This window comes from Trichosurus vulpecula, chromosome 2 (genome assembly GCF_011100635.1).
Source record: "Trichosurus vulpecula isolate mTriVul1 chromosome 2, mTriVul1.pri, whole genome shotgun sequence".
Taxonomy (NCBI): Eukaryota; Metazoa; Chordata; class Mammalia; order Diprotodontia; family Phalangeridae; genus Trichosurus; species Trichosurus vulpecula.
Window position 1 is genome coordinate 36,921,544 of NC_050574.1, and position 20,664 is coordinate 36,942,207.

Sequence of the window (20,664 nt, forward strand, 5' to 3'; positions counted from 1 at the left end):
TAGCACCTGAGATTGCAGAGAATTGAGGAGAGAGCCTGTGGGATGACATACCCCTGCTTTGGACCCATGCAAAGGAGTAGTGTCAGGGAGAAGGTGGTTGGCAATGTCAAACTTGCCAAAGAGTTTGGCTGAGAAAAGAGGGAGCAATGGACCAGCTGGAGGCAGGGTTAAGTCAATTTTTTAAATGTGGGAGGAGACCTGAGTCCATTTGTGGGTAGAAGAGTCAGTAATGGGTAAGAAGTAGCTAATAGGCAATGGTTGAAGGGAAGCTTTGGGGACACCCAAAGCTTGGGGAAACCATATGATGAGTATGAAGTCCTGGGAGGGAACTGGAGGAGACTCCAAATGCACATGTTTGTTTTTTTTGGTTTTTTTTTTTTTTGGAGGGGGGAAGGCAGGGCAATTGGGGTTAAGTGACTTGCCCAAGGTCACACAGCTAGTACATGTATGAAGTGTCTGAGGCTGTATTTGAACTCACGTCCTCCTGACTCCAGGTCCAGTGCTGTACTCACAGTGCCACCTAGCTGCCCTTCCAAATCCACTACTTGTACCTGGGTGAATCCTGTTGCACTTAGAGAAATGGAAAGACTTCAGCTGACGTGAAGAAACCTCCATCCAGTCATGCCAGATTTCATTTCCACAGAGCTGGAAGAGGGTGGGATGAGAACCAGGGGATCCAGTGAATGTTTTTTGGCCTTCTAGTGTTGCTCAAAGGATGACGGGGATTATGAGGCACAAAGGATGGCTTCGTAGCAGCAGAAATGAGACAGGAAGAATGTCTGGCTTCCTGTGAGACAAGGTTCATGAGCTCCTTAAAGGCTCAGGCAGTTTTTACCCCTCCCTCTCCCCAGCCTTTTTTTCCTCTTTATAGTCAGTCCCTGGCACATAGTGCTTAATAATTGCTGACTGCTTGGCATCCCAGTGCAGAAAGTAGGAGCAGTGAAGAATGATGGAAGAGGTAAACTTCAGCACAATGGGTCCAGAAATGAAGTCAGCTTCCCTGAGAGGTAGATGTATTGAGTTCCTTAGCATTGGAGGTTCTCAATTGGATGACCCCTGGTCAAGGATACTATAGGACAGGTGCCTGCTCTGATGCAGGCTGGAGGACGGACCCTAATGAAGTCCTTTGTCAATTAGAGTCTGTGACTCCACCTTGTCTTTCCCCTCGGAGTGTGTCATCTCTCCACCTGCAAAATGATAGATTTCAGGCCCCTAGGTTCTTTGTGGTTTGGGGAAAACAGAAGTGGATTCAGAATGCTGGAGTCAGCCCTGCTATTTCCTCTCTGGTGACCTTGGGGGTCCTTCCCCTTTACAGGCCTCAGCTCTGTAAAATGTGGTGGTTGGGTCAGGTGCCTTCCAAGGGCCTTTCCACTTCTCAGTCCTCTGAGCCTCTGCCCTTTAGCTAGTCGTTCTGAAATAATGGGGTTGGTCTACCTGGAGCCTCTCACTACTATCTCCCCCAGGGTTGAGATGTCTGCCATTCTGTCTGACTGCATTGGGAAGCTTGTTGGAGCCAGTTGGGAGGGAGGTCGCCAGGGGATGGGGCAGGCTAAGAGGCGGCTCCCTCTCCACCCACTCTCCTCAAGAGCCTCCTTGTTTCCTTGCCCACAGGAAATTCTCCGCAGGATTCCAGGCCCTGCCTTCCTTTCCTGTGATTTTTCTGGTTGTGGGGCCAGGAGGCAGAGCGGGAGGGTGAGATTTGATGCTTGGTAGGTCCTGGGGTGTCTTGAGAACAGGGTCCTTTTTCAGCATTACCAGGAGGGTAGGAAATTCCAGACTGGGTCCCCAAGAGAGGGCTTAGTAGCAGTTCCCTTGACCACTCTAAGACTTGAATCTGCCTGGATTGGTGAGGGGTTGGTAGCTTAAAAGGTGAAAAGGACTCCGGGAGGGAATGGTAACTACAGAATTGACAGGCAGACCCCCAGGTCTGGTAGCCTCAGTCTATCCCTTAGACCTCACACAGATCCAGACTCCCCACACACCATGATCCGGACCCCTGCATCTCTGCTCCTTGCTGCCATCGTCCTCAGCAGCCTCCTCAGTCTAGGCTTTGGGGGACGACAAATGGCTAAACTGGCATCCAGGAAGCTGTGTGCGGATGAAGAGTGCAGCTGTGAGGTTTTGGGGCAGGGGGTGTGGTGCATCAGGTGCTGGAGGGGGAAGACTGGGGCTTTTGGCTAGGAAGAGAGGGACTTCATGGCAGGAAGGGCCTGTGATGGGCACCTTATGTTATCCTGGAAAAGGGAACAAGTGTGGTACTGTGCTACCTCTGGGTCTTCCAGGATGGTGCCAGGATTGGGTCTGAGCAGTACTGGGTTTTCCTGTGAATGCTCTGGAGTGGAGGGACGTTCATGAAATGGCTTCCTGTGTACCCCCATCAATCCTTTCTCCCCCAGACCCCATCTCTCAGGCCATTGCCCTTCAAGACTATTCGGCCCCAGACTGCCGCTTTCTATCCGTGCAACAGGGCCAGGTCGTCTTTGTCTACTCTAAGCTGATGGGCCGAGGTCGCCTTTTTTGGGGAGGCAGTGTGAGTCTTGGCTGGGGCCTGAAATTGGGGAGGGATGCCAGGAATGATGCTTTCTGGGAGTTGGGGGGGGGAGAAGAAAAGCGATGTGGTGGAAAGGGATCCTGAACACCCTATTTAAACAAAAAAAAGGCATCTAGGTGGGATAGTCAGTAGAGCTGTGGACCTGGAGTCAGGAAGGTGGAATTCAAAGCCAGGCTCAGATACTTGCTAGCTGTATGGCTCTGGGCAAATCACATCAGCCTGCAGGCTTATTCCCCAGGGCTGTTGGGATGGTCTGGGGTGGTTCTGGCTTGCCAGCCCTTACCACCTCCCCAACACACACCAGGTTCAGGGGGAGTACTATGGGTCCCAGCCTGCACGCTTGGGCTACTTCCCAAGCAGCATTCTTCGAGAGGACCATGTCCTGAAGCCAGGAAAGGTGGAAGTGAAAACAGACGTAAGTGTCTAGTAGCCTTTGTCACTGCCCTTCCCGCTCTTTCTGCCCCCTGAATGGTCAAACCCTGCGTTCTGATCCCTGACCTACCACCTGACAATCGATGGTGAGGCAAGCAAGCCCTGTTACCTTCCTTGGGCCTCAGTTTCCCCAGCTGTTGACTGAGAACCTCGGACTGAACAGGTGACCTTTTTGTTTCCTCAGTTTCCTCACCTGCAAATCTGAGAAGGGTTGAATTAAATAATCCTAAAACCTTTATTATTTTTTATAGTTAATCTCTTCTGAGACCTGCTTGCCCTGAGATTCCCTGGGTCCTCAGGTTTTTGTAGAAATATTTGTTTCTCTGGCAGGGGACTGGCATTTTGGGGACGCTCATCCTCCTCCAAACGGTTACTTCCCCGTCTCGCTGCATCCTACTCCCCTCTAGCCCCCGGGATTCCCGCCCGCAGATTGTGCCCTCTTTGCCCATCCCCCCTCCCCCACCCCCGGTCTCTTTACAGAAGTGGGACTTTTACTGCCAATGAGTCCAGGCCGCCGCTGCCCCTGCCCCTGCCTCTGCCCGGCTGGAGAAGCAGATGCTGACCCCGAGCCCCAGGACGTCTTCTTCCCGCCCTTTCCACTGCGCCCCTTGCCCAGTTTTGTGCCAATAACACCCGTGTGCAGCAAAGAGCCCGGTGGTGGTGATTTTGTATGTGTGTGTGTGTGCGCGTGAGCGAGTCTAGTAGGTGCAGGGTTTGGGGGACACCTGAGTCTCGGATTCGGGTTATCCACAAAGCCGGCTTTGTGACCGTCACTAGTTGCCAGGTAGACGTTCTCTTCTAGAGGGCTCCGAGGACCCGGCTATTCTTGCCTCCTTCCAGCGGAGCATCGGAAATAAGCCTATGAGAAGGAGGAGGTGTGGCTAGTCCAGAGTGGAGGGAGGAGCCATAAGGGAAGAGATTTAGGAGAACTAACTCAATGGATGCCGAAGTGGGAGGGGTCCCAATGGGAACAGGCCAATCAAGTTGCGAGGCAGGGTCGCCATCACTCAATAAGAAGCCTCTTGGGAATCGTCGAGCCAATCAGGAAAATCTCTAGACGAGCGGCCGCTGCTCTCGTTGCACTCGGGGGTCCGCGATGATTCTTGATCAGTCATCAGAGGGTGGGGCGATCCTGTTGCCCTTTTCTCTGCTTTCGTCGCCGCTCCTGGTCTCCTGCGCCCTCTGGGCTAGCCCCGGCCCTGTTCTCGTCCCCTTCGTACCCTTCTCTGCTGATTCCAGGCTCCGGCTTCCCAGTCCTTTCCTCTTCGCCGATCCCCGGACGTCCTCTCGACCCCTTTGATTCGTCCCTGGTCTATCCCGGGCCGCGTCGGGCCCCTCCTCCGGCGCTCTCAATACCTTCCCTTTCACGGCCCCGCCTCCTATCCCAGAGCCCTCCTCCTTCTCCCTTCTGACCAATCGTGGGCCCAGATTCCTCCCTCCCCATCCAAGACCCTCCCGGCTCTGGTCTCCAACCCTCCCTTGCTAGCTCTGCCAATCCACGGCGTCCCCCCTTCCCCCTTCCGTGTCCAGGACTAATCAAGCGCTGCGATCAGGACCCTGCCCACTTTCTCCGGACCCTTTCCGCGGGTCTTTCCCCGGACCCTTTCCGCGGGTCTTTCCCCGCAGCCTCGGGCCCCCCCCCCCCCACGCCCCCACCCCGCGCCGGCCTCGAAACCAATCGCTTGCCCGGGCCGCGGCTCCGCCCCCTCCAGGAGGGGGCGTGTCTTCAGAGGCCGCAGCGGGGCCGGGGCAGCGGCGCGGAGCCGGAAGAAGGAGGCGCGGGGGCCGGAGCAGGAGCCGGATCCTCAGCCGCAGCGGCCGCCGCGGCCAGACATGGCCGAGACGTACGGTGAGGGGGGGCCGGGTCCGGGCCGGGGCGGGGCGGGACCCCGGGCTCCCCCTCCCCCCAGAGCTGCTGTGTGACGCCGGACTGGGCGCTGCCCTCTCTGGGCCCCGCGCGCCTCTCCCTCTCCATCTCCATCTCCATCTCCATCTCCATCCCCATCCCCATCCCCATCCCCATCCCCATCCCCATCCCCATCCCCATCCCCATCCCCATCTCTGCCTTGGTCTCTGCAGATTTCCTCTTCAAGTTCCTGGTGATCGGCAGCGCCGGCACCGGCAAGTCATGCCTCCTCCACCAGTTTATCGAGAACAAGTGTAAGGACCCCCCCACCCGCGTCCGTGGTCCTGTCTGGGGAAGGGCTCGTGGGAGCAGGGCTGCGCGGGTGTGTGTGTGTGTGTGTGTGTGTGTGTGTGTGTGTGTGTAAGGACCCCCCCACCCGCGTCCGTGGTCCTGTCTGGGGAAGGGCTCGTGGGAGCAGGGCTGCGCGGGTGTGTGTGTGTGTGTGTGTGTGTGTGTGTGTGTGTGTGTGTAGCTCGGGTCCCTGCGCGGGCGCTGACTCCCCCTGCCCTCCCCAGTCAAGCAGGATTCTAATCACACCATCGGCGTGGAGTTCGGCTCCAGGGTGGTCAACGTCGGGGGGAAGACCGTGAAGCTGCAGATCTGGGACACGGCCGGCCAGGAGCGCTTCAGGTGTGGGCGCCTGGGGGGCTGCAGGGAGGAACCGGGCAGGGGTCTATGCCAGAGACCGCACCTTCGGGTGACCGGGCATGGGACACATCCGCCGCTCTTTGCAGGTCAGTGACGAGGAGTTACTATCGGGGAGCGGCCGGAGCGCTGCTGGTCTATGATATTACCAGGTGGGTGACTGGGGACCTGGCCGGAGGCCCGAGCGGGAGGGGGGACACGCCACTGAGTCTCTGCTGCCTCCCCTCTGCTACCCAGCCGGGAAACCTACAACTCCCTGACCAACTGGCTCACGGATGCACGGACACTGGCTAGCCCCAACATCGTGGTCATCCTGTGTGGGAACAAGAAGGATTTGGACTCGGAGCGCGAGGTCACCTTCCTGGAGGCCTCCCGATTTGCCCAGGAGAATGGTGAGCTCCCAGTCACACCCCCCGGGCGGGTTGGGGCAGGAAGCAGCCACCTGGACTGGGAGACTCGAGCTGCCCTGAGAACTCTGTGTCTGGGCAACATATTATGTGTCAAGGTTATCCCAAGCGGATGCTCCCTGTTCTAAGGCTGCTCCAAAGGTTCTATTTGTGATGCTGTGTTCTAGGATTCCCCCAGGGTTCCATCGACCTGTGATACTCTGTGTTTTGGGATATCCCAAAAACTGTCCGCTGCTTAGGATAATTCTGTGTTCTAAGGATGCCCAAAGGGCTCTCTGAACTTGTGACACTGTTCTAGAATGCCTAAGGATTCTGTCCACTTGTGATACTCTGTTCTGAGGATGCCCCAATGATTCCATCCACTTGTGACACACTTGTGTTCTAGGATACCCCAAGGGTTCTGTCTCCTTAGAATATCGTATTCTAAGGATGCTCCAAGGGTTCTACTCATGACACTGTGTTCTAGGATATCCTAAAGGCTCTGTCCACTTATGATTTTCTTTATTCTAAGGATGCCCTAATGGTTCCATCCACTTGGGACACTCTTGTATTCTAGAATGCCCAATGATTCTGTCTAGTTATGGTACTCTATGTTCTAAGGATGCCCCCAGAGTTCTGTCTCCTTGTGACGCTCTGTGTTCCAGGATACCCCAAGGGCTGTGGCCACTTATAATACTCTGTGTTCTAAGGATCCCCCAAAGATTCCATCCATTTGTGACATTCTCATGTTCTAGGATACCCCAGTGGTTCTGTCTACTGAAGATACTGTATTCTAAGGATGCCGCAGGGGTTCTACTCATGACACTGTGTCCTGGGATATCCTAAAGTCTCTGTCCACTTAGGATATTTTCTATTCTAAGGATGCCTTAATGGTTCCATCCACTTGGGACACTCTTGTGTTCTATGATACCCCAAGGACTCTGTCCACTTGGGACATTTTGTGTTCTAGGATATCCCAAGAGCTCTGTCCACTTGTGATGCTCTGTTTATGCTGCTCCAAGGGTTCTGTCCACTTCTGACATTGTGTTCTGGGCTGCTCCAAAGGCTCTATCTACCTTATGATACACTGTTCTAGCCTGCCCCAAGGTTCTTCTGTCTTGGGGTGACAGTTGCTCAATATTCATTAATAACATTCTGTGGTCTAAGTGCCATATGGGTTCTGCCCCTCTCTGATACTCAGTGTTCTAGAGGTTGAGGGAAGGGAGAGTAGATGCCATCTCTCCCACTCTGATCCTCTGGGGGTCAACTGGTTCCTCGATTCCTACAGAGCTGATGTTCCTGGAGACCAGCGCCCTAACAGGGGAGAATGTAGAAGAAGCTTTTCTCAAGTGTGCCCGAACCATCCTGAACAAGATCGACTCGGGTGAGGTCCCATGGGCGGCCAGGGAGAGGTCTGGGGACATGGGGCCGGGGAGGCACACAGGGCCCTCTTTATCTCCATCTGTGTGCCTGTCTCTGTGCATCTTTGTGTTGCTGTCAGAATCAGTTTCCCAGTGGGCCTTTCTCTCTGGGTCTGTCACATCCCATACCTCTTTCCCTCTCCCTTGTCTCTTTTCCCCCTAGGTGAACTGGACCCAGAGAGGATGGGTTCGGGCATCCAGTATGGCGACGCCTCCTTACGCCAGCTTCGCCAGCCCCGGGGTACTCAGGCCCAGAGCAGACAGCAGTGTGGCTGCTGACTTTCCTCTCTCCCTTGTGGCTTTGAGGATTGGACATCTGCCCCCACTCTGGGATGCCAGAGAGAAGCTGTGGATCGGGGACCTGGGGACCAGCTGTATCCAACACCTTTTCCCCATTCTGTTCCCTTTCTTTGCCTGGTTTGGCCCACAGTCCTCCCTCTCCCATCCTGCCCCAGTTTCTCTGAGAGGGCATTAAGCACAGAGTGGGCTCCCTCTGTACTCCAGGGGGGACTGGGAGGGACCCATGTCTGAGCCATTGGGGGCAGAGCTAGGGGGAATGCCCCCCCATCTACAACCCTGAGCCTTGGGGTGGCTATACCTGGCTTGTCACCAACCTTATGACCTTTTCCATTATCTAAACTCTGGGACCAGGGGCATGAGCCCCCGCCAGTCTCTTCCCTCCCAGAACCCCCCAGGGCCCTGCTGACCCTTGTAAATGGTATTTATTAGACTGGGGGGGCATTAAGGTGGGGAGGGGACCATCACCAAGTCTGTTTCCACATACACACGCACACACATTATATATATTGATATATAAAATGATGTTTTCTTTTCCAACTCTGTGTCAGTTTCCTTAGTCATGGTCAGGGAAATTCAGGAAAAGGGGTGGGAACTCTAGAATGATAACTTTGGGACTTAGAGGGTGGGCAGGCTCCAGTGGCTGGTACGGGTACTACACATAGGTGAATACACAGAGCCCGAGGTCATGGCTGGGGTGGGGTGGCCTGGCCTGGGTGAGGTCTGAGGACTGTGGAGTGGGAGCCAAGGTCAGGGGTGAGGCTTGGAAGGGAGGAGCCTGGGCAAGGTCCCAGACCCAGGATGGGAATTAGGAAAGGGGAGGGGGTTGGGTGGATGGGTGGGGTTCAAAGATTAGGTTGGGGACTTGGGGGGGAGAGGTCACCGGAGCCCAGAAGGCAGAAAGGTTGGGCCTGCAGAGTTGGAGGTCCAGAATGGAGACTGGGATAAAAGGCCTGTGGGAATCTGGGGGGGGTTGGGGGGTAGGGTTCCCCACTCCCTTCCTCAGACACATGACAAATACTTTGCTTTGTCCCATCAGGAGAGGCCCATCAGCTCAGGACAGAAAAATTCCATTTGGGGTGGGGGGATAGGGAAGAGAGGGGCAAGTGGTGTCCTTAGTCCCCTTCCTGGGGTTCCCCAAGGCCCGGGTCTCCCAGAACACATCTCAGCCCCAACTGTCGAAGCATCCAGGCCTGGGCAGTTCCTGGAAGGCTCCCAGCCCCCTTCCACCTGTTCTGGGGGGTGGGGGGTGGGGAGGGAGTGTGGAATGTGTGCCTCCCTCCTCGCCCCCTGGCTGCCTGGGTCACGTACCCCACGTCCCTGTCCCTGTGGGATAGTCTTGCCAGGGAAGGGGGTGAGTGGAGGGCACAGGAGGGGGTATTTATAGTGTCCTGCAAATCCCCCTTCCAGGGATAGCAGGCTGACATCCCGTCCCCCCACCCTCTGAGATTGCCTCTGGTTTCCCTGTAGATACAGATCTTACAAGGCCAGAGCTGTTTGCATGTGAGCTCCTTGAGGGCAGGGACCCTGATTTTGCCTTTCTTGTGTCTCCAGCCTTAGCACAATGGCTGGTGCCTAGCAGGTGCTTAATAAATGCTTGGTTACTATTCCCTCAGACCCTGGTGTCCTCCTTCCTCCAGCCTCACTTCTTCTGGGAGATGTCCTCTGTGGGAAGGGGCATCAGGGGCTGGAGGCCAGGAATGGCCAGCCCAGGCCCAGGGATCTAAAAATGGGGAGAGGGGCCAGAAGGATTGAGGGAGGGAGGGAGTGAACAAGAGGGGACCCTGAGGGAGAGGCTTTTGGGAGGAGGGGTCGCTAGGGGAGCGCTGGGTTTGACGGGTCAAATGTAGCCTCTGAGCACTACTTTGGGTCACCTTGGGCTAACCCCTTCTCTCGACCTCGGTTTCCTCATCTGTAAAATTAGGGGCCTTTGGACGACCTGACTTCTGGGTTCCTTACAGCCTGGAATCTGCGACCCTGGCAAGGGGGCACTGGAAGAGACATGGGGCACAAGGACTGGGGGGGAGAGCGAGAGGATCCTGGGGGAGGGGTCACTGGGAGGCAGTACGTGGAGGGGACCGGGGGGGTGTCAATGGGGTGCTGTGGGCGCAGGGGCAGGGAGAGGCAGAGAGAGACGTGGGAAAGGCTCTTGGGGGCCAGGGGAGGAGGGTGACCGAGAAACACGGTGGGGAGAGGTCCCTGGGGGAGGGGCCTGGGGTGGGGGTGGGGTCCCCAGTTCCTTCCCCTCCTGGGCCAGGCCCTGCCCTCCCCTCCCCCCTCCTTTCGGTTCTTGCGCACGCGCGCACTTACTCCTCCCCCTCCTCCCCCTCCCCTCCCCCGCCGGCTCCTCACGGTCACGTGCAGGGGCGGGGCCCCGGGGCGGGGTCTGGGGGCGGCCGGGGGCGGGGGATGGCGCGCGGCGCTGCGCGGGGCGGCTGGCACAGGCGGCGGCGCCGGGGCCGGAGGAAAAACCCCGGTGAGTGGGGGGGGAGGGGGGCGCCCGGGCGGGGGGCTGCCTCGCGGAGGTGGAGGGGGAAAGCAGGGGCCCCCGCGGGACCGGGCGGGGCGGCCGTTGGGGGAGGCGAGGGGCGCGCGCCGCTCCTCCCCCCCAGCTCCCCACCCCCAACCGCTGCCGTGTCGGCTCTGCCCCGCTGGGAGGGGGTGGGGAAGGGGGAATCCGGGGCTGGGGAGGGGCGCTCACCTGGCCCGTCTCCCTAGCTCGCCTACCTCTCTGCACTCCTGGGTCCACCTTCCGCCCCCCACGCCCCCTCCCTTATCCCCCTCCCCACTCAGGGTCCTCCTTCCTCTCCCCCCCTGCCACTTCTGGCTCCCCCGTCTCTTCTCCCCTCGACCCCCCAGGAACCCCCCCTTCGTCCCCTTCCACCTCTGGGACCTCCCTCCCCCCCCCCATCCACACCCCATACCCCTTCCTCTCCTCTCCCACCTCTGCGTTCTCCCTCCCCTCCCCCATCCACACCCCACATCCCTTCCTCTCCCCCTCTCCCACCTCTTAGTCCTTTCTCTCCACCCCTATCCGCACCCCGGGATCCTTCTCCCTCCCTACCCTTTCTGGCCTTCTTTTCTCCTTCCTCTACCTCCCAGGCTTCTCCTCCTCCTCCCTTCCCGCTTCTGGGTCCCCTTTCCCTTACCTCATCTTCACCTGAGACCCTTTCTTCACCCCTCCTACTTCTTGCTCCTTCTTCCTCTCCACCACCCATCCCCCAGACTCCCTCTCCCCACCATTCCATCCCCCAGACTCCCTTCTCCCCTCCACTTTCTCCCCCTCAGGCTGCTTCTCCCCCTTTTTCACTTCTTGGTCTCCCTTCTCCCCCACCTGCCCCCCAGTCTTTCTCTCCTCTTCCCCTCTCATTCTTGGACCTCCTCTCATCTCTTCCCTCACCTCCTACAGCCCCTTTTTGCACCCTGACCTCACAGACTCCCCATGATCCCTCCTGTCCCATCCTTCCCACCCCTCAGGCCCTCCCTCCTCCTCCTCACTTCCTATTTCTGGGTCTGCTCTCCCTCCTCCAAACTCTCTCTCCCCAAGCCCTTTCCCCCTCTCCCCCCTATGCTGCACCCACTTCCTCTCCTCTTGCCCCCCAGGCCACTTGCCCTTCTTCCTTGCCAGTCCAAGAGCCCCCTCTCTCTGCCCCCTTCTCAGGCCTGAGTCCTTCCCTTTTCCCTTCTGCCCCTCAGGCCCCACTTTCTTCCATCCCTCTTCTAGGGGCCCTTTTTGTTCCCCACTTTTCTTTCCCAGATTCCTCAGCCCCGCTTCCATCCTCCTGTCCGGTGCCCGCTGGCCCTCCCCCTTCTCCTCCATCTTCCCCTCTGGCATTCTTGGATCCCCTCTCAGCCTGTCAGTGGGTCCTCCCCCCTCCCTTTCCACCTCTGTGTCCCCATTCTTGTCTGGCCCAGGTCCCGGTTCCTCTCCCCCATTCTGGGCCTGGGTCCCGTTCTGCCCATTGTCTTCCTCACAACCCTCTCCCTCTTCCCCCTTCTCTTGTGAGGATCCCCCATCACCTCCCTCCTTTACTGCCCTCCTCCAGCACCCCCTTAGCTCCTTTTCTTCTCCCTGACTGGGGTCTTCCTGCCCTCCCCCTCTCCATCCGCTCACCCCTGGGCCTCCCAGTGCCCCTGCCTTGCTCCCCATCCAGGGTCCCACTTCCTCTTCCCCCTCACTTTGCCAAGACCCTTGCCCCCTCTTCTCCCGTACAGTCCCGGGATCCCCTTCCACCAAAAGCCGCGGCTTTTCCCTTTGGGCCTTGAGTTGCCCCCCACCCCCTCTGCCTTCTCTTCCCAGTTTTCCCTCCCCCAGCTGCCCTCTTTTCCCGGGGCCTCTGGATCTCACACCTCCCTCTGTCTCTCTCTCTAGCCCCCGTTGGTCATCTGCTTGGCCCATTGCTGCCTCACAAAGGCCCAAGGACAACGAGGAATCATGTCCGAGGTTCCTGGGCTATGAGAAGAGCTGCCTGCCCAGTCCCATTCAGTCCTGTGCCAGGCTCTGCCACTGTTATCCACAGCTGCAGTGAGAGGAGGAGGAGGCTGGCACCATGGGCCCAGGCAGTGTCCTCCGTGCCTGGGGGATGAAAACGCTGCCATGGACAGTCCATGCCAATCTGACCTCCTGAGCAGGAGTCTCCCTCAGCTGCCCACTGTGGACACCCCTGGGCACAGCCTTGCCAGGATGGGCTTGGAGAGCTATGTGTCCTGTCCTTCGCAGCCCTCCTTCCACCTGTCTGCTCCTTGCGAGGCTTCGGCTGGCCCCAGCAGCAGTGGGGGTGGCCCTCTGCCCCCAGGAGCCGGCATCCCCTCAGCTGCAGCCAGCCCCATGCCCGAGGGGCGCAGTGGGCAGGGGGGAGGGGAGCTTCGACCCCTGCAGAGTGAGGGAGCTGCTGTGCTGATCACCAAGGAGTGCCCACTGCTGGCCGCCCGGGGGGCCCAGCCCGAGGCCCCCAAGAGGAAGCGGGCCGAGAGTGGTGGTGACTCTCCACCAGGCAAGCGGCGCTGGGCGGAGGAGGGCAGTGAGACGTCGGTGCAGAGGGAGGCTGTGGTCTCTGCCGCCGAGAGGCTGGCTGTGGACTACATCGTGCCTTGCATGCGGTGCTATGGCATCTGTGTGAAGGACGGTTTCCTTGGGGCAGCCTTGGGTGGCCAAGTGCTGGCGGAGGTGGAGGCCTTGAACCGAGACGGGCGCTTTCGGGATGGACAGCTTGTGAGCCAGCGGGCCATCCCCTCGCGTAGCATCCGGGGAGACCAGATCGCCTGGGTGGAGGGCCGTGAGCCTGGCTGCGAGAGCATTGGGGCCCTGATGGCCCACGTGGACGAGGTGATCCTGCACTGTGCTGGGCGCCTGGGCAGCTACGTCATCAATGGCCGGACCAAGGTGAGGCCCAGGCCCAGGGGCTGCCCAGCTCTTCGGGGCTCCGAGGCTCTTCTCCTTTTCCATGGTGGCCTTAGGGGGCTTGGTGGGCACAAGGCAGATTCTGCCTTGTTGGAGCCAGCTGGGCACTGTGGCCCCCGGCGGGTTTGTGACTTGTTTCTTTTCCTCTCTGTAAAAATTTGGAATCCTGGGATTTGAGGAGCATTTGTGCCTGTGCATGTGTGTGTGTCTGGCCCCCACTGGCTCTCTCTTTCCTCTTAGGGGTTTGTTCTTCCTTCTCTCTCTCCCTCTTTGACTCTGTTTCCTCTCCCTCCCACACTGCCCATCTCTCTGCCTTCTTTCCTCCCATTTCATTCTCCCTCTTTCCTGTTTCTTCATCTTTCTTCTCATAACCCTGTATTCCTCCTTCTCCTCCCCTCCTTCACATCTCTCTTCCCGTCTCTCCCCTTCCCTCCCTCTGTAACTCTCCCTGGGCAGGGGTTATGTAACTGGGAACCCCTGCTGGGGAGGTGAAGGCTGCTCCCCAACCCCCACCTGGGCCAGGCCTTGAAGGCTTCTTTCTCTTCCTGGTCCCTCCTGTTACTTGATAGCGCCTGGCCCGTCCCTCCCTTGGACTGGCCCCAGCTAGTGGATGGATCCTGGCTGACCCTACCCTCTGCCCCTTGGAACCAGCCCCAAGCTGTGTGTCCTCAGTCTCTGGGCCTCCTCTGTCAGATGGGGATGACAAGGCTCAGGACATCAGTGGCCCTCATTTGGAGTCTGTGCCAATCCTGACTCTTCAGGTGTCAAGTGACCTTGGGCCAGTCCCTTACCCTCTTGAGACTCAGTTTTCTTATCTGTCAGATAAGAGGGTTAAACTTAGGTGCTCTCAGCACTATACCTGGGAAGGATAGATGCTCATGGAGGTCGGGAGGGGTGTGGAGAGGGGAGCTTTTCTTGGCCATCTCTAGGGGCCTTTTCTTGACCAGGTGTAAGAATCCACCTTGTAGGAATGAGGGAGGGGAGAGGATAGGCTAGGATGGGCCACTGGCCCCTCCCAGGCCCTCCTCCTTTCCCCAGAGACAGCATCTGTGGGCTTTTCCTGGCTTAAAAGGGCACTCGCTGGGGGAGGGGCTGAGGGTGGGGCTGGGGGTGTCTCTCCAAGCTCTCAGGAGGCAAGAGACTGACCCGGTGTGGCTAGCAGAGAGGGCACCGAAAGGGCAGATGTTGGTTGGTCTGTCCTGGGCTTCTTCCTGTGAGTGTCCTGCCCCTCTCCTCCCTCCCCCGATCCCTGTGTGTACCCCTGAGCCTTCTGCTCGGGCTGTCACTGTGGGCGTGAGGCTGGGCCAGAGGGACCCAGGTTCCTTGGATACTTTCTTAAGAGCTCTCAGTGGGTGGGGCCTACCATCACTGCCTTTGGCCCTAGTCTCTAGGAGGCCCTTAACTCTTTCCTTTCTGGACATTTGGCTCCCAGTCAGCCTAGGGCTGGGGGTGACCTGGGAGAGGGGCCTTCTTACCTTATGCCCAAGGCCCTGTCCAAGCTACTGGGGTCAGGAGCAGGAAATCAGATTTCCCCAGAGTCTGAAGCCCTGGATCAGGCCCTTTCCAAGGTTGGCAAGGTTGGCGTGCCACAGGAAGGCCCTCTTTACTCCCCTGCGTGGTGCCAGGTCTGGGATGGGAAGTGTAGGGAAGTGGTAGAGCTGCCTGCCCACCTTGTACTTTAGTCGGGGGGACCATGTGTGAGACAGCCTCATCCTCACCAGAGCGGGGTGGGGTGGGGGGGACCTTCCCAGTCCATCCTTTACCTCCTTATGTGGCACAAGGGGAGGCTGAGGCTTGAAGGCCTTTTGGAAGTAGAGGAGGGTTATCTGTGTCCGTGTCCCCGTGGGCCGGACCCTGACCTGGTCTGAAGAGTCCCAGACCCAAGTTGGAGCCAGATCTGACTCTGCTGTTGATTATCAGCTGTTTGGTCTTTCTCTGGGCCTCAGTTTCTCTATTTGTAAAACAGGGTTGGACCTGATGGTTTCATAGGCCTGTTCCAGCTCTAGCGTTCTAGTTCTATCTTTAAGACATGAGCTCTACCTCTGAGGAAGCATTTATTAAGTGCTCACTGTGTGCCAGGCACAGTGCTAATCATTGGGGATCCAGAGAACGGCAGAAGGCAGGCCATGCTTTCCAGGAAGCTCACAGTCTAATGAGGGAGGCCCCTGGTTTCAATTTGTACTGGCCTCAGTTGGGGTACAATGAGATTTCCCCTTGAAGACAGAGTTCCTTTATGGAGAGGGCTGGGAGTCAGGAAGGCCTGGTTCATATCCCACCTTTAACCCTCAGCAATTAGCTTGAGGGAGGGAATTCTCAAGGCAGCAGACTCTTCTAAAGTGGGCAGCAGCTCTGAGCTCTAGGGTGCAGGCATTTTCCCTATATGACAGATGGGGAAACAGAGAGGTGCTGTGATTTGGCCATGGCCTTGGAGTTAGTGAGCACCTGGGTACGGCGGCCCCAGGCAGCTCCCACGTTCTGGGGCCTGGTGGAGTCAGAGGTGCCAGATCTGCCTCTGACACTCAGCAGCTAACCGTGGGCTCCCCTTGCTGCCTTCTCATGTGTTGGGTTAGATGGCCTCTGAAGAGATCCCTGACAGGGTTAGGAGTTGTCATATGGGTGGAATCCTTTAGGGCATGGAGGTGGTGTCCTCATCGAGGAGGGAGATGGCAACCAAGTGTGGCGGTCTCTTCTGCCCCTGCCGACTCTTGAGATTCTGTGCTGGAGGTGGTGAGGGCTCAGGTGCCAGGGAGCTGAAGAGGCAGCAGACCTGGGAGCCAGGCAGTGCCAGGGAGAGAGGTCAGGGCATGTGGGCAGTTCTCCAGAGGAGCTGTGGTGGTAGGTGCGGTGAGGATAGCTGGTCTCTCAGTTGTGGCTACCCCCAGGCCCCAGGGTTGTCAGTGAATTTGGCATGTCCCATGGCCAGATGTCCAGGGTCACAAGGTGGGCACCGTCTGTATGCTGAGCCTGGATGGAACTGATGTAAGGGGCTGAAGGATGGCATATTCCCAGTTCCTTTATCCTTTTCTGGATCCACCTTCAGCTTAATCTTCACCATGTCATATGTGACACCTCCCAAACACCCCCATTTGACATTCAAGGAAACCAAGGTGGCCCAGTGGTTAGAGCCCTGCACCTGGCATCAAGAAGACATTCCTTGTGGCGTCCCCAGCAAGTCACTTGACCTATCTCAGCCCCAGTTTTCCTCCTTTTTAAAATGAAGATGATAACGCCTACTTGCCAAGGTGGTTATGAGGATCAGATGAGGTAGCCATTGTCAAGTGCTTTGCAAGCCTCCAAGCATTCTCTAAATGCTTCCTGTTCTTAAGGAATCCTGGAGGCAGGCAGAGCAGGAGTGGGTCTGGACAGACAGGCATCTCAGAACTAGGCCCTGGACCTTTCCACCTGTCTTTGATTGGGAACCGCTGAGCAGCCAGGAAATGGAGATTTGGCAAAGGCGCAGGGAACCAAGCAGTCAAGCACCAAGTATTTATTAGTCACCTACTGTGTCCTAAGCACGATGCTAGGCACTGGGGATACATGTACAAAGTGTGAAATGAGTACCAAAGTCAGAGAAGTTGTCCCTGGGGGTGGGAAGAGATGATGTTCTGAATCAGAGCATCTCTTAGCCCAGGCAGGCCAGGGGCCTGTAGAGGACCACTCTCACCTGCTGATGGTTGGGGGGTGTTGGGCTTCTCTGAGTTGAGTGAGTTGGTGGGAAATGGACCTGCCAGCTGAGGTGGTGGGAGGGTCAGTGGGACCGGGCCTGGGGGATGGTATTCTTGGATTGAAGAAGCTGGAGGGCTGAGGGTAGGGCCAGTGCCTAGGCCAGCACCACCTTTGTGGAGCTATTGAGAAGTGTTTGTGGAGTCGAATGGGGGCGCTCCTCCCCCATCTGAATTTGGTCATATCGGGTCACTGTGGCACAACAGCCCCCTCTCCCTCTTCAGCATCCCCTAAGGACAGCCACCCATGGGCCAAGACTTCCCTTGGCTCCCCGTGTCCACACCTCTCACCTCTCTTGGAAGCCCTGCTTAGATGCTGCTTGATCAAGTCAGGAAGTCATTCAGGGTGGTTGCCCTGTTTTTGTGGTCAGTGGGGAGCTGTAGTTTGTCTTAGACTAAGTTTTCCTGGGTTAAAAATAGCAGCATTTATATAGTGCTTTACAAATAGATCTCATTTGACCCTCCCAACAATCCTGTTAGCTTGATTTATTGTTAAGTTTGGTTTACAGATGAAGAAACGGAGGCAGGCAGGAATAACGTGACTTACTCAGGGTCATACGGTAAAGATTTGAGCTCAGGTTGGTCCAAGGCTCTATCCACTGGGCCACCCTGCTTTCTAGGCTGCTTCATATTTGTCACTTAAAAAGTTCCATTATTCTACCACTTTCAGAATATGTTCTTTGCATCTCCAGAGAACTGCCCCTTGTGACAGCCAACCCTCACCAACCCATGGTCCCCCTCTCTCTGGAAAGGAGTTGGTGATTCATGTCCAGGGCCAGGTGTGGTCTTTATAATCAGACACCTGGCCCAGGAGCCAGGGACACCTTGTAGGCCGCCTTCTCAGCCTAAAGTGTCTGCAGAGGGCAGGCTTGCTTTTGTGGAGGGAACAGCCTCATCGGGGAGGCCCCAGGCTCAGCATCGATTCCAATCCCTGCCCATTTTTGTAGAATCACTTCACATGAGTTTTCAGGCTACTCTGAATTCTTTCTGTTCATCATTTCTTCATCTTAATTTAAAAATCACATTTTCTAAAAGGAAACTCGATGGTAGAGTGGATATATCCTTGGACCTGCTTTTGGGAAAACCTGAGTTCAAACCCTGCCTCAGGCTCTTACTGGTTGTGACCCTGGGGCAAGTCCCTTAACCTCAGTCTGCCTCAGTTTCCTCATCGGTAAAATGGGGTCACACCAGCACCTGCCCCTCAGAGTCGTGTGGATCCAGTGGTGTTTGTAAAGCACGTGGCCAATCTTAAAGTGCTGTATAAACAGCAGTAACCTGGAACATGGCATTGCTCTCACACTCCCTGAGAGCTGGGCACCCACCCTTCCTCACAGTTCTTTGCCTCCAGCAGGCGCCTCTCCCTCTGCCCTTGACCCCCGGGGCTTGGATGGCTCAGAGGTGGGCCCTGTTTTCTTAAGGCTCAATAGGCCCCAGGCGCGGGGATGCCTGCCTTTCCACAGCCCTGCCAGCACGGCCTGGGCTTGGGCACCAGTTTCTTTCTCGAGCCTGCGTTTAACTTGCCTGGTTTTCTGGAGGGAGGTGCCTCCTGACGGCCCTGCCCCTCTGTGCCTCCCGCAGGCCATGGTGGCTTGTTACCCTGGCAACGGGCTGGGCTATGTGCGGCATGTGGACAACCCCCACGGGGATGGGCGCTGCATCACCTGTATCTATTACCTGAACCAGAACTGGGACATCAAGGTAGGGCCCCTGAGAGGGAAGTGGGGTGCATGTATGTGGGGTTGCCCTTGGGGGGGGTATGCCCAGCTGTGGTTTAGTTCAGCATTCCTCCGTGTGAAGATGGTGCAGTCCTTCCCATCTCCTCCCCTTCCTTCCGTATGGCCCCTTCCATGCCTCCCCCACCCAGTGCACAGAATGGTGCCGTCCACCGGCCCTCCTCCTTCCCACACCTGAAATGGCGAGTTCTGTCCTGGCTTCCCCCTCCCTTGGCAGCTTCCATTCCTCCCCTACCCCATGCACAGATTGGTGCAGTCCACCTCGGTCCGTAATAAACATCTTCCCTTCCCCCCCACTTCCTGTCTTTGGTGGCTTCCTGGACATCTCTATGGCAACGGGTTTGGGGATGGGATATCATCCCTCCCCTTCTGCAGCTGAGTGGGGCGGGGCAGTAAATATCCCCAACCTCTGAGTTCTGCGCCCCCTGGTGGGAAGTCCTGGAGCATGGAAACCCCTCCGGGTGTCACCCGCCCCCTAGTGGGAAGTCCACGGGGATGCAGAGGCTGGAGGTGGGGCCAGTTTCGCTCTGGCGTCTGACTTGGCTGGCTTGTTCCCGGGCACAGACCCACGGTGGCTTGCTGCAGATCTTCCCCGAGGGTCGGCCTGTGGTGGCCAATATCGAGCCTCTGTTTGATCGGCTGCTGATCTTCTGGTCGGACCGCAGGAACCCCCACGAGGTGAAGCCAGCCTACGCCACCAGGTGCGCCCTTGCCCACCCTCCTCCCTCACCTCCAGCTGCTTGGGTCTGGACAGGGGCACCTTGGGCAAATCTGGCAGCCCCTCGGACCCCTGCTTCTCCAGGGAGAAGGGGTGCTGACGTTTATGTGTGGCCTCAGGTGCACCAAGTAAAATGTGCAGGGCCCCAAGGAAACCCAGTATGTCTCAGTCCAGCTCTGCAGATAGCCAAAGCCCAGACCCCTGCAATCTCTCCAGGGTTTGAATCCTGGCTCCGTGTGTGACCTCAGGCCAGTCGCTCCCTCCTCCCCGGGCTTTCCTTTACTCATTTGCTAGATGACTTCTCAGTTCTTTTTCATCTCTAGATCTAGGATTGGTCCATAACAGCTCAAGTGTGGGTTTGGGGGCTCATCCCTGCTGTGGGGATGGGAGCTCAGTACCCCCTTGGGTCCTGTTTAGAGCCAGGACCCAAGAGAGTCTGACCCCAGGGGGTCACGCGGTGGGCATTCTTTGTGTGCCCAGGTACGCCATCACTGTCTGGTATTTTGATGCCAAGGAACGGGCTGCAGCCAAGGACAAGTATCAACTAGGTACCTGCTTCCTGGTCATCCTGTGGGGCCCCTGATATTCCCTCCCCCACTGTCCTCCGCCCCATGGGGCTTTCCATGGCCCCACCCTTGCATTGTCCTCTCCCCAGCCTCCCCTCTCTCTCCTTCAGTTTGTGGCCATTCCGCTTCCCTCCAGCCTCCTGGCCCCCTCCTCTCCACCACATCCTTCCTCCCTTCCCTGGGATCAGTCAGGTGACTCATTCTTGGCCTCCAGTTAACAGCTGCTTATTTCTGTGTCTCTCTAGCCTCAGGCCAGAAGGGCATTCAGGTGCCAGTGTCCCAGCCAGGCCAGCCTACCTAGTGGAGAGCACTTGGAACCAGCCAGATGGCCGGCCCCTGGGTGGGGCTGCCGGCTCCCCCACCCTGTGCTGCTCTGCTGGCTGCCAGGCTGGGCTGTCCTGACACCCTGGAGTTCTCTCTACTGCTGCTTCTGCCTTTGCCTGCCTGCCTTCCCCCTCCCCATGTGGGTGGAGGGGTTACTGCCAGCCCTGGAGAGGAGCAGGAGTGCCCATTCCTGGCACAACAGGAGCTGGGCAGGGACAGGCAGCATCCCATGCACGTGGCCCTTCCCCCAGCTCCGTAAGGAGTGAGCCTCCTATGGGCTTGCCCCACAGCGGGCCCCTCCGGCACTGCCCCCTCTAACCAGGATACAAGATTGGAATTGTTGGGGGTGGGGAGGGTCATGGCCTCTTGCTGGCAGTGGGAAGATAGGGGGGACTCTGGCTCCCCCCCTCCAGCCTGGAATGTGAAGTGCCCCCCCACCTTGGCCCTGGCCTCCTCTGGACTGAGCCTCCTGTGGGGGTAGGGGTGCTCAGCGGAGCCTTGGCTGCAGACTTGCCGCCCACCCCCAAATAAAGTTTACCTCAGATCCCGTGTGTGCTGCCTT

General features: G+C 57.7%; 3 protein-coding genes across 4 annotated transcripts; all 3 read left to right on the forward strand.

The window, feature by feature from the left end:
* Positions 1-1,855: 1,855 nt before the first annotated feature.
* MIA (MIA SH3 domain containing) lies at positions 1,856-3,566 on the forward strand. The gene is made up of 4 exons (XM_036747535.1): positions 1,856-2,113; positions 2,397-2,530; positions 2,856-2,966; positions 3,464-3,566. Exons 1-4 carry the CDS (start codon positions 1,984-1,986, stop codon positions 3,485-3,487), a joined length of 399 nt encoding a protein of 132 aa, XP_036603430.1. The 5' UTR covers positions 1,856-1,983; the 3' UTR covers positions 3,488-3,566.
* A 1,151-nt stretch (positions 3,567-4,717) lies between these two features.
* Positions 4,718-8,176, forward strand: RAB4B (RAB4B, member RAS oncogene family). Of its 2 annotated transcripts, XM_036745164.1 has the most exons (7): positions 4,718-4,832; positions 5,063-5,143; positions 5,405-5,519; positions 5,624-5,686; positions 5,772-5,926; positions 7,209-7,304; positions 7,505-8,176. In XM_036745164.1, exons 1-7 carry the CDS (start codon positions 4,817-4,819, stop codon positions 7,618-7,620), a joined length of 642 nt encoding a protein of 213 aa, XP_036601059.1. In that variant the 5' UTR covers positions 4,718-4,816; the 3' UTR covers positions 7,621-8,176. The 2 variants fall into 2 exon arrangements, with proteins under 2 accessions (XP_036601059.1, XP_036601058.1); XM_036745163.1 differs by having other exon boundaries at positions 4,734-4,832; positions 7,209-8,175.
* A 1,860-nt stretch (positions 8,177-10,036) lies between these two features.
* Positions 10,037-20,646, forward strand: EGLN2 (egl-9 family hypoxia inducible factor 2). Its single transcript, XM_036747536.1, has 6 exons — positions 10,037-10,114; positions 12,011-13,021; positions 18,340-18,459; positions 19,059-19,195; positions 19,693-19,760; positions 20,024-20,646. The coding sequence occupies exons 2-6, from the start codon at positions 12,236-12,238 to the stop codon at positions 20,077-20,079; spliced, it is 1,167 nt and encodes a 388-aa protein (XP_036603431.1). The 5' UTR covers positions 10,037-10,114; positions 12,011-12,235; the 3' UTR covers positions 20,080-20,646.
* Positions 20,647-20,664: the final 18 nt, after the last annotated feature.

What these genes read in the sequence shown, in the direction of transcription:
- MIA (XM_036747535.1), top strand. Translation starts at nt 1,984, where the DNA reads ATGATCCGGACCCCTGCATCTCTGCTCCTTGCTGCCATCGTCCTCAGC. An exon ending in TGCGGATGAAGAGTGCAGCT is followed by an intron (nt 2,114 to 2,396) that starts GTGAGGTTTTGG and finishes TTTCTCCCCCAG; the next exon opens with ACCCCATCTCTCAGGCCATT. An exon ending in GCCTTTTTTGGGGAGGCAGT is followed by an intron (nt 2,531 to 2,855) that starts GTGAGTCTTGGC and finishes AACACACACCAG; the next exon opens with GTTCAGGGGGAGTACTATGG.
- RAB4B (XM_036745163.1), top strand. An exon ending in GCCGGCCAGGAGCGCTTCAG is followed by an intron (nt 5,520 to 5,623) that starts GTGTGGGCGCCT and finishes CGCTCTTTGCAG; the next exon opens with GTCAGTGACGAGGAGTTACT. An exon ending in CCGATTTGCCCAGGAGAATG is followed by an intron (nt 5,927 to 7,208) that starts GTGAGCTCCCAG and finishes CGATTCCTACAG; the next exon opens with AGCTGATGTTCCTGGAGACC.
- EGLN2 (XM_036747536.1), top strand. Translation starts at nt 12,236, where the DNA reads ATGGACAGTCCATGCCAATCTGACCTCCTGAGCAGGAGTCTCCCTCAG. An exon ending in ACCAGAACTGGGACATCAAG is followed by an intron (nt 18,460 to 19,058) that starts GTAGGGCCCCTG and finishes TCCCGGGCACAG; the next exon opens with ACCCACGGTGGCTTGCTGCA. An exon ending in AAGCCAGCCTACGCCACCAG is followed by an intron (nt 19,196 to 19,692) that starts GTGCGCCCTTGC and finishes TTGTGTGCCCAG; the next exon opens with GTACGCCATCACTGTCTGGT.